General features: G+C 36.3%; 1 protein-coding gene across 1 annotated transcript in view; it reads right to left on the bottom strand.

The window, feature by feature from the left end:
- LOC150075182 (uncharacterized) overlaps positions 1 to 13,468 on the bottom strand; it is a 90,636-nt gene that overhangs the window by 34,687 nt on the left and 42,481 nt on the right. Inside the window, exon 2 of the mRNA XM_090388389.1 lies at positions 5,152 to 5,367. Coding sequence (XP_090244515.1) covers positions 5,152 to 5,361 — 210 coding nt within the window. The 5' untranslated portion in view covers positions 5,362 to 5,367. The remainder of the gene's footprint in view (positions 1 to 5,151; positions 5,368 to 13,468) is intronic.

Here is a 13,468-nt window from a genome sequence, read left to right as displayed (position 1 = left end):
GGGATCCTTCCACTTGTTCAGATTACGAACCTAAGGGGGCATAAATTCAAATTAAGAAAAGACAGATGTAGATTGGATGTGCGGAAATTTGCCTTTAGCCAGCAGGTGGTTAATTGCTGGAACAAACTTCCATCTGTCGTTGTGGAAGTTGATAGGTTGAATAAATTTAAGGAGGAACTGGACAGGCATTTGGAGGGAATGGTGTGATTTTTTTTTTTTTTTTTTTTGGCTGATGCTGCATAAGCTCATACATTTGCTTTCTTGCATCACATGGCACTACTACTACTACACTTGATTGAGGTGTTTAAGGCTCTGAGAGGCATAAATAAAATGAATGAGGACAAAATTTTCACGGTTATAAATGATTCTAGAATTGTGGACCATAAGTCTAAGTTACGAGGGAGATGTTTAGACTGGATTGCAGGAAGTTTTATTTTAGCAAGCAAGTTACAAATTACTAGAATAAGTTATCTACATGGGTAGTAGAGGCAGACAGTTTTAGGAAATTCAAAAGTCAGGTGGATAGTTACCTAAGGGAAGAGGAGGAAACACATAGATTGTCTATTTGCTTTTCTTTTATTAATTATTAATTTTTAAAATTTTATTTTTATTATTTTCTTCTCTCCCCCCCTTTTTTTGGCTGATACAGCGTAAACCATAGGCTTCCTTGCACCATGTGGCCATTGCTAATACTAAATCTTGTGTATGTGTCTTCTGAAATTTTATGTGGTATTTCTTTGGCATCTTACTGAAATGAAATGTTAATTAGCTTTCACACTACACAAATACTATGAAACCAATACACAAAAGAGAACAATGGTATTCTAGTGCATTTCTATTGTGCAATGGACTACTACGCCAAATTCGTTAACAAAAAATAGCCAGAAATTCCCAAATTAAAAAATATACATACAATGTTACAGTTTTATTACTTTTCATAAAAAGAAAAAGACAGAGAAAAAGTGAGTTTTTGCAGAGAGATGCGAAAATTGTCACCAACTACATTATGATGGTGAGACAGTAAAATGAAGAAAAAAAAAAAAAAAAAAGGTGAGACAGAAGGAGAGGGTTGGCAGATATGTACATGAAGGTAGATGGCAATAAAATATGGTCTACAAATCAATGGATGTACAGTAAGTGGATTACATTAAGGCAAACATTGGCTGTAATTTATTAATTTATTTCATGTTTTATGTATTACTCAGTTTTATGTTTCAGTAAAACTGCTTAGTCTTCACCAGTCATTATTTTTACATTTATGTATGGCTAAGCTTATCCTATATAAAATTCAGAAAGAAAACTATGAATCATCATTTTAACTGGTGATATAACTTCTTTTCCTTATTCTTTTATAATAGTTCAGTACATAGTACCTACGAAATTGAGAATAATACTAACTTAATTCATGAGCTAATAAACAATTTTTAAAAAAGCATATAATATCATCAACTGCCAAAATTGTCTTGAAATACCACCTAGCATCAATACCATAAGAAGTTTTTTGTGGCAAGTTATATTTTTGGACCTTTGATATTAGCTGGGTTTGAAGCGACGAATTTTAAAGCTGAAGAATTATCAGCTCTTGGAAACAGATATCCTTTTTGGAAAATTCTGCCCTTTTCTGAATTAATTAATATATTAAATTGCGTTCGATAAACAGTTTAATAGTCCTAGTCATTCATATAACTTATGTTTAAATTTATCTAAAGATTTTTTAAGCATGACTTAAAATTCATAGATCTTTTGTAGCGGTGATTTCGTGTGAATATCACATCATATAACTAACTAGTAGTGTACTGCACAGTAATGGAATTGTTGAGTTTTAATTGCAGTGAATAAGTGACTTGTAAGTTCTAATCATGTAGGTTGGTATATATATTTTTTTGTGTTAAGCTAAGAAATTTTATTTCTAGTAAGGCTATAACTAATTTAAAACTCCACGAATGTAACAGTATAGTGTAATACATATAACGTAAACTTAACAGAGAAATACATATTATTGCATTTAGGTATCTATTAGTGAAGTATAGCATTCTCAAATGAAACCAAATTTAAATGGATATTATGCAACAAGACTAGAGGAGAAAAGTAACAGGAATGCTGTGGCTCTGGAAGAACTCAAGGGTTCTCCTACGAATCATAGCCTTAAAAAAAGTCCCGCTTGTTTGATGTCTGCTGGCCTATCTGGAACGGCGCATGATACAGCCAAGGATGATGTCTGTGTGTTCAGTGCAAAGAGTGTGAGGAAATTGAGTGCAAAATGAGCATTCTGATGGGAATTCAGAGTGGATGCTCTGGAAGGAATTAAAATGCCCCCCCCCCCCCATCAAGCTATCAGCTGCTGTGTGCCGGAGCTTACACCTGAGCATCAGGCAACAGAGTGGCAACCCCCAAGACAGAATGCAGTGGTCCCACAGGAAGTAGTTATTGTTGGTGAGTCTATTGTCGGGGAAACAGAAAATATATTGTGCAAAAAGGATAGGTAGAATAGGATCAGAGTATTTCTGTCAGGGACAAAAGTAGATGATGAAGAGATATCTTTTAAGGGCACAAAATGTGATATTGTTATACACGTTGGCACTAATGACATTGAGAGTAGATCTGAGGAAACACTTAACAGGGCAATGTTAGAAAAAGTAGCAAGCTAAGATTAAATATGAGTGTCTGCAATTGTGCACAGACATGATAGAAGAGAGTACATGTTGAGAGCCTTATCAATCAATTCGACCCTGGGGAGACCACAAAGCTCACAGGATGAACTTTTTCTCAGCTTGGTCAGTGCTTGTTAACAACAGACAAGTTAACAATTAAATAGGAGTTCAAGGATTTTTACCAATACTATTGAGGCAGTGTTAGGAGGGTCAGAAATCTGTTAGCTTGGGAAGGGAGGCAGAAAGAGCTTTTCAGCTCTTTCTGCAGAAAGAGCTGAAAGTGATTCTTTCACTGCTTCTATTAGAACATGTGGCAGCCTGCAAAGCAAGGTATTGAGGATTTCAAGCACTGCAGTAGGTCATCACAGAACAAAAAAATACACGGGCTGTTTTCAAGTGACTAAGAGTAAGAACAGGTGCATGTACACAGAAACCATGAGCAGAGTAAATAAAACTGATAAATTTGAAGTACTGATTAATTCATGAAATACAGACATTGTGAGGGTGTCGAAACCATGGTGTCACTAGGACGTAGAATTTGAATATGTGGCATAACAATGGGTACAGAAAGGACAGGAGAGGAACGAGTTATGTTCTTAGTTAAGAAGCATATTAAATCTAATGCAGTGCACCCAGTCAACATGGGTGGCCAGTGCAATGTTGAGTCAGTTTGGTATGACATTAGCACTAGGAAAACAAAAATAAGAGTAGGAATGTGTTATAGGCCTAATGATGGTGATGAGTATAAAAGAAACACTATACAAAGAAATAGAGTAGGTCAGTAAATCTGAATGTCTTATAATGGGGGAATTTAACTTTCCAGACATTCACTGGAACTTGTGGTAAGGTCACACATACACTAGCAAGACTTTTGTGGATTTACTGGATGACTGTTTTCTACAGCAGCATGTTAGAGAGGCAACAAGAGGAAGCAATATTCTTTGTCGATTATTAGCAACGATTCTTCATGCATTAAGAATCTGCAGGTAAAAGACTCACTGGGTGGTGGCAGTGATCACAGTGTACTGATGTGGGATTTACTTAAAGACATAACTACTGTGAAGGGTAAAGGGAAGGGCTTCTGCTTTCATAAGGATGACTACAGTGGTCTCAGACAGTTTTTAAATTTTATGTAGTGGGACCAACTGATGTTACCAACAGCAAATTCTAAATGGAAAGCATTCAGTGAAATAATTGCAACAGCTACTAGTAAATTTTAGATGGTATGACAACTTACTAAATTGTAATTTTCATACCAGCAAAAATTACTGTCTAAGGCTTATACATAAATGTCGAAACTGTGGAAGAGAAGAAGAATGCATGGGATGTATAATAATTATGAGGTGATACAAAGCCTATGGTAAACTACTCTGTAACCAAGTCACAAAGGGGTAAGCTAAGACAGAACACAAGAAGTCTCTGGCAAAGAAAAGCAGGAAAGACTTCTTTACTTATATTAAAAGTAGAAGGAAGGGGTTGAATCACATCGGTCCCTTTGATGTCAATGGTGTAACTGTTGATGATCCCACTCAGGTTGCTGACACACTGAATGGATATTTTGCAACCACGTTCACACATTAGGGGAATTCTTTAGGGAAGAAGATGCCAGAAGCTTATCAAATTCTAACAGGGAGCTAAATGATTGTGATAACTGAGAGAAAAGGGAAGAGAAATTATTGAAGTTAAACACAAGAAAGGCACCCGGGATCTATCCAATTATATTAAGGGACAGAGCAAAGGAGGTTAGCAAATCCTTTGTCATAATTATAGGAACATTTCTGGATTCAAGGCAATGGTTAGGCTGCACCTTGGATACTACATACCAATCTGTATGCCTCACTTTAGGACAGATGTAAATCTGCTGGAATGGTTGCAGATAAGGGCAACCATTGGTGAAGGGAACAAAAGGGGTAGTCTTACCAAGTGGTGCTTCAGGTCTACAAATTGCAGTGTTTGGGGACACCTGCACAATGATTTTATTGAGATGTTTAAGGCTTTGAATAGATTGAACAAGCTCATGCTGATGGAATTCTTCCTCTTTCCCAGATTACACATGTGAGGGGACAAATTCAAATTGAAGGAGGATGGTTGAAGAACAGATGTGCAGAAGTTTGCTTTCAGTCAGTGGGTGGTTATTTGTCAGAACAAACTTCTATCTGTTGTTGTAGAAGTGGGTGATTTGAATAAATTCAAGGAAGAACTAGCCAAGTTATTGCAGACGATGGACAAGTGATGTGGGAAGTATTTTTTTTTTGGCTGATGCTTGCTTTCTTGCATCATTTACCACTACCAATAACACTGGATAATTTTTAAGAATTTTGCAGAATATTTTATTTTCCAAAAATATTCCCTACACACTGATATCATAGCTTTAAATAATTGAAAAGTTTTATATTTACATCTAGGAGATACTGATTCAAGACAATAATCTGAAGATGATATGAGGATTAAAACAATAGTTAGGCATTATAATGCATAACAACACTACATGAATACATACCTTTGCATTCTTGCATGCATTTTCATGTCTTTTATGAGCACCTGATGTTGTGAACTTTCTTCCACATATTTTACACACTTTGCTGCTGTTTTGCTTTGTTTTCTTGCTTTCTGTCTGCAAATGCTGATGTGTTTTCAAATGTGCCTGTAATTTTACTTTGCTAGTAAATTTCTTACTACAATTTTTACAGGTCAACTGCTTGGGAGGCATGGTTGTCTAAAAAGAAAGCAAATTTAAGTATAATAACAAAATGGTACTCTTGTATTTTGATATTTCACATCTATCTACAAATAAAATAATAAGTCCACTTAATTTAACAGAAACGTGTGAATACTATGGAGGGTGGGGGAAGACAATAAGAAAATCACATGCAAATGTACTACCGTATTTCATATTAAAATGCTATTACTCCACTAGGGCAGCAAAAACTCAAGCACTTCAACCCACAGAGTAAAATGTCTCTGATTTCTAAAAGGAATGCAGATAATTCTCAGATGTTAATGTGAATTTCCTGTATACCCCTTCTTCAGTGACTGAATTGCTGTCAGTATACAGTCAACTTCACTAAAAGAAAAACTAACATTACCCCTATATATATATATATATATATATATGGGTACTGTTAGTTTTTCTAAAGGTAGCAACAGTTTAAAATATTAATAATAGAAATAAAAAAAATAATAATAATAATGGATTATGGACCTGGGACACTGTTATATGCAGAAAGTACCCAACGACCATAATATCTACATAAGTTAGTAGTCGTGAAAGGCAATGTGATAGATATGTGAAAGGCAATGTGATATATATATATATATATATATATATATATATATATATAATTCAAAGTTTAGCAAATTTAAATACTTTCATTACCATTAAATTTCTTTCTAATTGATTTTGATTTTCATATTCTAAATTATATTAGGAGCATTCCTTCCACAATATCCTCTTCATTATTTTTCCACCCCTTCTTTTATTTTGTGTTGTCTTATCGGTTAAGTTCATTTTCACTCTATTGGTTTGCCATACTACTGGCATACATTTTATTTTAGTTTATATATACAGTAGAACCTGGATAAGAAATTCCCACATAGGAAGTATACCTCTGTATTAGGTTTGGTTTCTTAAGTCCCAATTACAACTCTGTTGTAATGTATTATTTTCCTGTGTAAGAATTTTCACACATAAAAAGTTCGTTATAAAGAATACCCAGTGTATTATTATAATGACGTTTTCCCACTTAATGTTTTTTAAATACAGAAATTATTTATTTTTAATATTAAAAAATATTAAACAATATACACATTTGGTAATCGAACAAGTTGTTGCCAAGCATTATATTTTAGTTCATAGTAAATCATTGAAGTAGGTGAAATGGAATCATTTTTGATATACATGTATCTCATATTGTGAATACCTTCACAACAGTTGTCCTGATATTGCGCTACCTCCAATAAGCAACGCTTTGCCAATGGAAAGACTAATGTAACCTATTCTCGGTGGATCCCACCACCCCGCATTCACAACATGAGATACATATTGTGAATACATATTGGGACACATCGGGACTAGTTCATTTTCGCCCGATTAAGCAGGTGCCCCAATTATGCGGAGTTTCACGTAAATAGTTAAAAATACAGCTTTACAATTGATTTTCTGTACAATCAAATCACGTTACAATGGACTCACCATAGTAAAATACCATTCACTATACGATATGTAGTAAGCGCCAGTCATTGTGATCATGTTTGTGAACTGAAGTTTAATTCTAATAAACAGCAATTCTAATTAGCGAAAATAGGAGAAATATTATCCACAAGCTATAAAAGTAAAGATATACTGTATTAAGTACAATTTTACACTTTATTACGTTACCAATTAAAAAATTAAATGATACGTGAAAATCGGAAGAATATTTTCCACAGGTTAGCAAAATTTGCAAAAAGAGGTCTTTGAGGTTGTCAAAGACATTCTCTCAGATAGGCCAGACAAGCTGTACTTGCTACCTGGGAATCTAAAATGCTGATGGAACTGATATTCGGGTGACACTCAAGTCAAGTGGACCCAATTTCAGCGAAGTCCAGACGGTCTGTCAGCCAAATCCTCTGCTTTCACCTTCACAATGGTGGGACTGTTAGTAATCCTGGGTATAACCTCCATGCACAAGCACACGGTTGGTGACCACCCAGGTGTGAACCAATATAAGCAGGGGTCGAGGTGTGGCACCCGCACCACATGGAGGAATGCCGCCCCTGTGTTACCAGGCAGTACTAGGTGGTAGATGACTCTCATCAACTGGTGCAATACCACCACTTTGCTTATTGGAGGCTTGAAGGGGTGGAACCCATGTTTAGTCTCCAGAGCTAAGTTTCGGTCAATATTTCCCTATCTCTTCCATCATGCATTATGATTAATAACTTTTGAGGTTATGATGAACATTGTGGCGAGATCCAATCTTCCTTACATTTCGAGGGTACAGCTCTAAAACGGTGTTCACAGGCCAGCCGCTAGTTAATACACCGGACCGAACTAATTGGTAACTGTCTAGAAGGCTTCCAGATCAGCTAGTGTATAATCTTGCTACCTCTACTCTGCCAGATAGTGACTGGAGGGAGTCTGAGTAGTGTGTATGCGGGGGCATTGTCGAGGCCACATTATGTCATGGATCTTGGTATATTCTTACCACGTGTATGCAGTGGTGAGCTGTGAATATTTTAACAATGGGCTCGCAGCTTTTCCGACTTTCTACTGAGTAATTTGATCGGTCACAGAAGTGACGTCATCTGCGGTTTCCACCAGAGGCGCTTCCCACACTTCCACTTCTAGTACTGTGGATTAGTGCGCTTGATGCATTTTTCGTGACTGCCGGTATGATGATATAGTAGTAGTGGCACGTGATGCAAGAAAGCAAGTGTATGAGCTTATGCAGCATCAGCCAAAAAAAAAAAAAAAACCACCTCCAAATGCCTGTCCAGTTCCTCCTTAAATTTATTTAGCCTATCAACTTCCACAACGACAGATGGAAGTTTGTTCCAACAATTAACCACCTGCTGGCTAAAGGCAAATTTCCGCACCATCTATTCTACATCTGTCTTTGCTTAATTTGAATTTATGCCCCCTTAGGTTCGTAATCTGAAGAAGTGGAAGGATCCCATCAGAATTCAGTGTGCTCAACCCATTCATATCTCGAGTCAGGAGCGGATTCGGGGACAGATGGGGCTTGTTACCCACTTAACCATGCGTATCAGTGTATGTGTATAAGGTCTATCTAAAAAAAAAAAAAAAAAGCCTGGTCCTCATGCCTCCCCTTACAATGATACCTGGATACGATAGAATCTGGAGTTCTTTTTAGAATTTTTGAATAGTTTGACTTCACAATCATACTTTCTGAAGTTACTACTGCAGTAAGTATGATTACAACAATACAAGTATTTGTCATATGACTGCGAGAATACAAGTGTTTATCATATGACTGTATTGTTACAGTCATATGAACTATTTCTTTTTTTCGTCTCGCATTTTCGTTACATTCCATCGTTAGGTGCCCTTAACGGCTGCGCATGTTGCTTCAACTACATGATCCGTACATCAATCAGTGCTATTTTACAGATATTTAGATACATTGCAACTTGCAAGTGTACATATCTTACTTTAGTTGTCATAAATCCATTGTATCTTGTCTTCCAGAAATTATGAAAATGTGTGAATGTTCAATAAAATATTTCCAATACAAAAGCTCTTTTATTTCGTAATCAATAAACAAATCAAAATACTGTATCTAAAAGAAACGAGGAGGTTGTTTCACATAAACCATCTTCCGCACGTGCTCGGCACATATGCAACTTTTTTATTCTTCTTTTTTTTTTAACAACTAGGGAAATATAATTGATACATTTTTTCGTGATAAAATTCTAATATTGTGAATAAAAAATAACACGAAATATTTCCCATATCACAAATAACATAAAAACTACCACAAAGCATTACACAATATTTATTACATGAAAAAAAAAAAAAAAAAAAAAAAAAAATGATTACACAAATATTCAAGAAAAATTTATTCTAAAAATTGCCACATACAATTTATTTCTTTATTAATATTTGTTGTCGATCTGCTTTGCTCCATAGCTGAGCGATGATTTGACGTAACTATCTGGATCAAATTGAAGCAATGGTTAAAATCTGGATCAAATTGAAGCAGAGTAACAAGTTACGAAGCTTAAAAAATAGGAATGAAAAGCAGATTCTGAAAATTAATTTTTTATATGATTGAAGCACTGACAGAAAAGCCCAATAAACAGGGGACTGCTAATTGCTTTTATTGTTTTATGGTTGTGACCTACAGAAATCTGACCGAACCACATGGTATGGTCTCCTGCCCCGATTATATGGCATGTTGTCCCAATTATGTGAAGTAACCCTGGCTATTTTCTGGATTGGGTTCTGTTCTTTAAGATTTGTCCCATATAAACGGCTGCCCCAATTAACTGATGGCCCAAATAACTGGAATCCACTGTGTGTGTATATATATATATATATATATATATATATATATATATATATATATATACACACACACATATATATGTAAGAATAGATAAGTCTGATAAAGTTTGCATAGATGGAGGTGAAAATTACACAAAAGTGCCAAGGACTAGAAAAGTAAGGATAGTAGAAAAAAGAAGTACAGTCAGTCCTCGTATAGCACAATAGTTGTGTTCTTAGAAACCCTTGTGCAATACAAAATTGTGCAATATAAACAACAGGCCCTATGGGAAAAATAGGGTTAGGTGCCAACCACCCAAGATTGAACACATTTGTAACCAAAACATTACCAAGAACAATAAATTATCGTAATAAAATACGTAAGTATTTTATTACGACTATTACGTAATAAAATATTGCTAATGCTTTTGTTTCTATCGTAAGCAAACTTGTTTTTTATTTGATTTTCTATCCAAACAGATGACAGCTGTTCCATCTCTTCCAATTCTTTGTGTCTTAATCTAATGGATTTTAATTACATTTCGAGTTGTTCCTGCTATAAAAAAGTTTATTTTCTTTGCATTCTTTGTAATTCTAGGCATTGCCTCATTTAGCCCTGTAGCACGTGCAATATCACATGGTCTTTCTTTTCGCTCAAAGTGTTTCACAATTTCATATTTTTTTCTCTAATGACAGAGGCGGACTGGCCATAAGCAGGGTAACCGCGGTGGGTCGGAGGCCGGTGTGATTTTGGCCATAAATGCTAGTATGAGGCCACTACAAATTTTCAAGGGTAAGAATTTTTGACCCAGTCCGCCTCTGTTTATCGATATTGCTTTTCTTTTTCTCTCTGAATCTGTAGTGTCTTCACCAGGACGCTTCCTTTTCACACTCTTTAAGTATTTTACTCATTTTTAAGGAATAAAGCATAATTACAAAATGAGGAGGCACACTTGATACACAAAGCTGTGAGCGTGTAGCAACTGAATAAACAACACCGTAAAGGCAGAGCAACTCTATGTCAACTCTAACACCTCACTAGCTCACATTTTACTAAAGCACATTTCTGGAGGTTACTACCATAAAACAATAAAAACGATTTCCAGTTGCGTTCCTGCTAGTGGAAACTGTTATAAACTGGTAGTAAACTCGATCTAATTGCATTTGCGATAATACAGATAGCTGGAATTTTACGTTATTATGGTGAAATGTGTTTCCCTTTCATTGATATAAAAAACAAATACATTTTCAGAATCTTCTCTTCATTCCTATCGTGTTGCTTTCAGTTGGGGTGATTCCGTGTTCGACTGCCATTTCTTGTAAACACAAAGGCAAATCTTGCTTAAGCAAATTTGGTTTGTGTTATATACGATATCATTCCCCTATTTATAAATCGTGTATGATCGAATTCTTGTAGTATAAACACATGTTATACGAGGACTGACTGTAATGTAGATTTGAAAAAGGCAAAAGAATGTTAATATCCTAAAAGTTATGAAGAATTAAGAAAATTATGGGTTGAATTGCAAAGCTAATTTGGAGGTATATAACTTTTAGGATATTAGCATTAGCAAAAGCACATGATGCAAGAAAGCAAGCTTATATAGCATCAGCCAAAAAAAAAAAAAAAAAGCCTTTATTTCACTCATCCACTCGCTCCAAATGTTTGTCAAGTTCTGCCTTGAATCCATTTAAGCTATCAACTTCTACGACAGATGGAAGTTTGTTCCAGCAATCAACCACCCGCTGGCTAAAGGCAAACTTCCGTACATCTATCCTACAACCGTCTTTCCTCAATTTGAATTTATGCCCTCTCGGGTGATTATTCTGAGCAAGAGGAAGAATCCCATCAGCACTGAGCATGCTGAAACCATTCAAGGCTTTGTACACCTCAATCAGATCACCTGAGAGGCGATCTGATTGAGGTGTACAAAACTTAAGCCTCTCTTTGTAAGAGCAACCCTTTGTTCCATTCACTAATCTTATTGCCCTTCTCTGTACTCGTTCAAACAGCTCTACATCCTTCTTAAAATGAGGCCTCCAGACCTGTATACAGTACTCAAGGTGTGGCCTGACCATTGCCTTATACAAGGGGATAATCACCTTATCCCTGCTAGAAAAGTTCCTGTATATCATTTACAAGACACCATGAGCTAATCTTGCAGACCGTCTGCACTGCTCAGAAAACTTCATATCTGCCTGCACAACTACCCCAAGGTGCTTTTCATTCTCTACCACTGCCAGTGTGGTACCACAGAGTTGATACATTACTCTGGGATTACTGCTTCCCACATGTAGTACTTTACATTTGTCAATATTAAACTTAATTTGCCACCTCTCAGCCCATCTGCTCAAATTTTCTAGATCCTGTTGCAGCAGTGTACTGTCATTAGTGTCATTAACAACCCTGCCAACATTCATATCGTCTGTAAACTTGGACATTAAGCCTGATATACCATCATCAATATCATTTATAAATACAGAAAACAATAATGGACCCAACACTGAACCCTGAGGGACTCCACTATAAAAATTTTAACACGAAGAGCAGTGTCCATTAATTACCATTCTCTGTCTTCCCCCACTCAACCATCCCTTTATCCAAAGCAGCAATTTGCCTCCAATGCCACACTGCTCCAATTTGTGCAGCAGTCTTCCATATGCAACAGTATCAAAGGTTTTTCTAAGATCCAAATATATGATATCAAAGCTATTCTTTGCATTCAGTTCCTTTGTGACTACATCATAGTATCCAATCAAATTAGTCGGACAAGACTTCCCCTTAACAAACCCATGCTGTGTCCGAGCTATAACTGAAGTCTTGTCTAGATGATCCTGCAATGCTTCTTTAACCAGTGCCTCCATTAATTTCCCTGGAACAGAAGTTAAACTAACAGGTCTGTAATTACCTGTGTCTCCCTTTGAGGATTGGGGTCACATTTGCACATCTCTAGTCCATGGGTACCTCCCTTGAGTCCAGGGAAGCTCTCATAATTAGGCTAAGGGTTTGCTTACTTCCTTTGCCACCTCCTTTAATATAACTGGATAGATTCCATCCACCCCCAGGTGCCTTTCTTGTGTTTATCTTCAACAATTTCTCCACCGCTTTACTCTCAGTTATTACAAGATTATCTAGCTTACTGCCAGAGTTGAATACACCTCTGGCATTCCCCTCGCTGAATAACTCCTCATGTGTGAATGTCGATGCAAAATATTCATTCAGTTTGTTAGCTACCTGAGCAGGATCATCAACAGTTGAACCATCGATATCAAGTGGACCAATCTGATTCAACCTTCCTTCTACAGTTTACATAAGTAAAGAACTCTTTGCTGTTTTTCTTTGCATCCTTTGCCCAAAGATTTCTCGTAATCTGCCTTCGCCTGCCTAACCTCCTTTGTAACTTGGTTACAGACCAGCTTATATCTATCATAGGCTTCTGTGTCACACGTTAATTTATATGTATCCCATGCATTTTTCTTCTGTCACATGTCTAATTAGTTCATCTGACATCCATTTAGGCCTAAATCTTGAACAATATTTCTTTGTTGGTATGAAAAGCCTAGTAGCTCCCAAGTTTAATTCTTTGAATGCTTCCCATTTTGAATTCGTTGTTGGCAACATCATCAGTTGGTTCCACCGTATAGAATTTAAATACTGTCTCAGACCACCATAGTCACCTTTACGAAAGCAAAAACCCTTCCCTTTACCCTTGATGGTAGTTACCTCTTTGAGTAAATTCCACTTCAGCACACTGTGATCACTGCCACCTAGTGGTTCCTTTATCTGCAGATTCTTGATGCATGAAGAATCACTACTGATAATCAGATC

Source organism: Mastigoproctus giganteus, chromosome 14, assembly GCF_048544385.1.
Source record: "Mastigoproctus giganteus isolate SK-2022 chromosome 14, ASM4854438v1, whole genome shotgun sequence".
Lineage (NCBI taxonomy): Eukaryota > Metazoa > Arthropoda > Arachnida > Uropygi > Thelyphonidae > Mastigoproctus > Mastigoproctus giganteus.
Note: the sequence above shows the minus strand (reverse complement) of the source record. Positions and strands in the feature narration are given on the sequence as shown.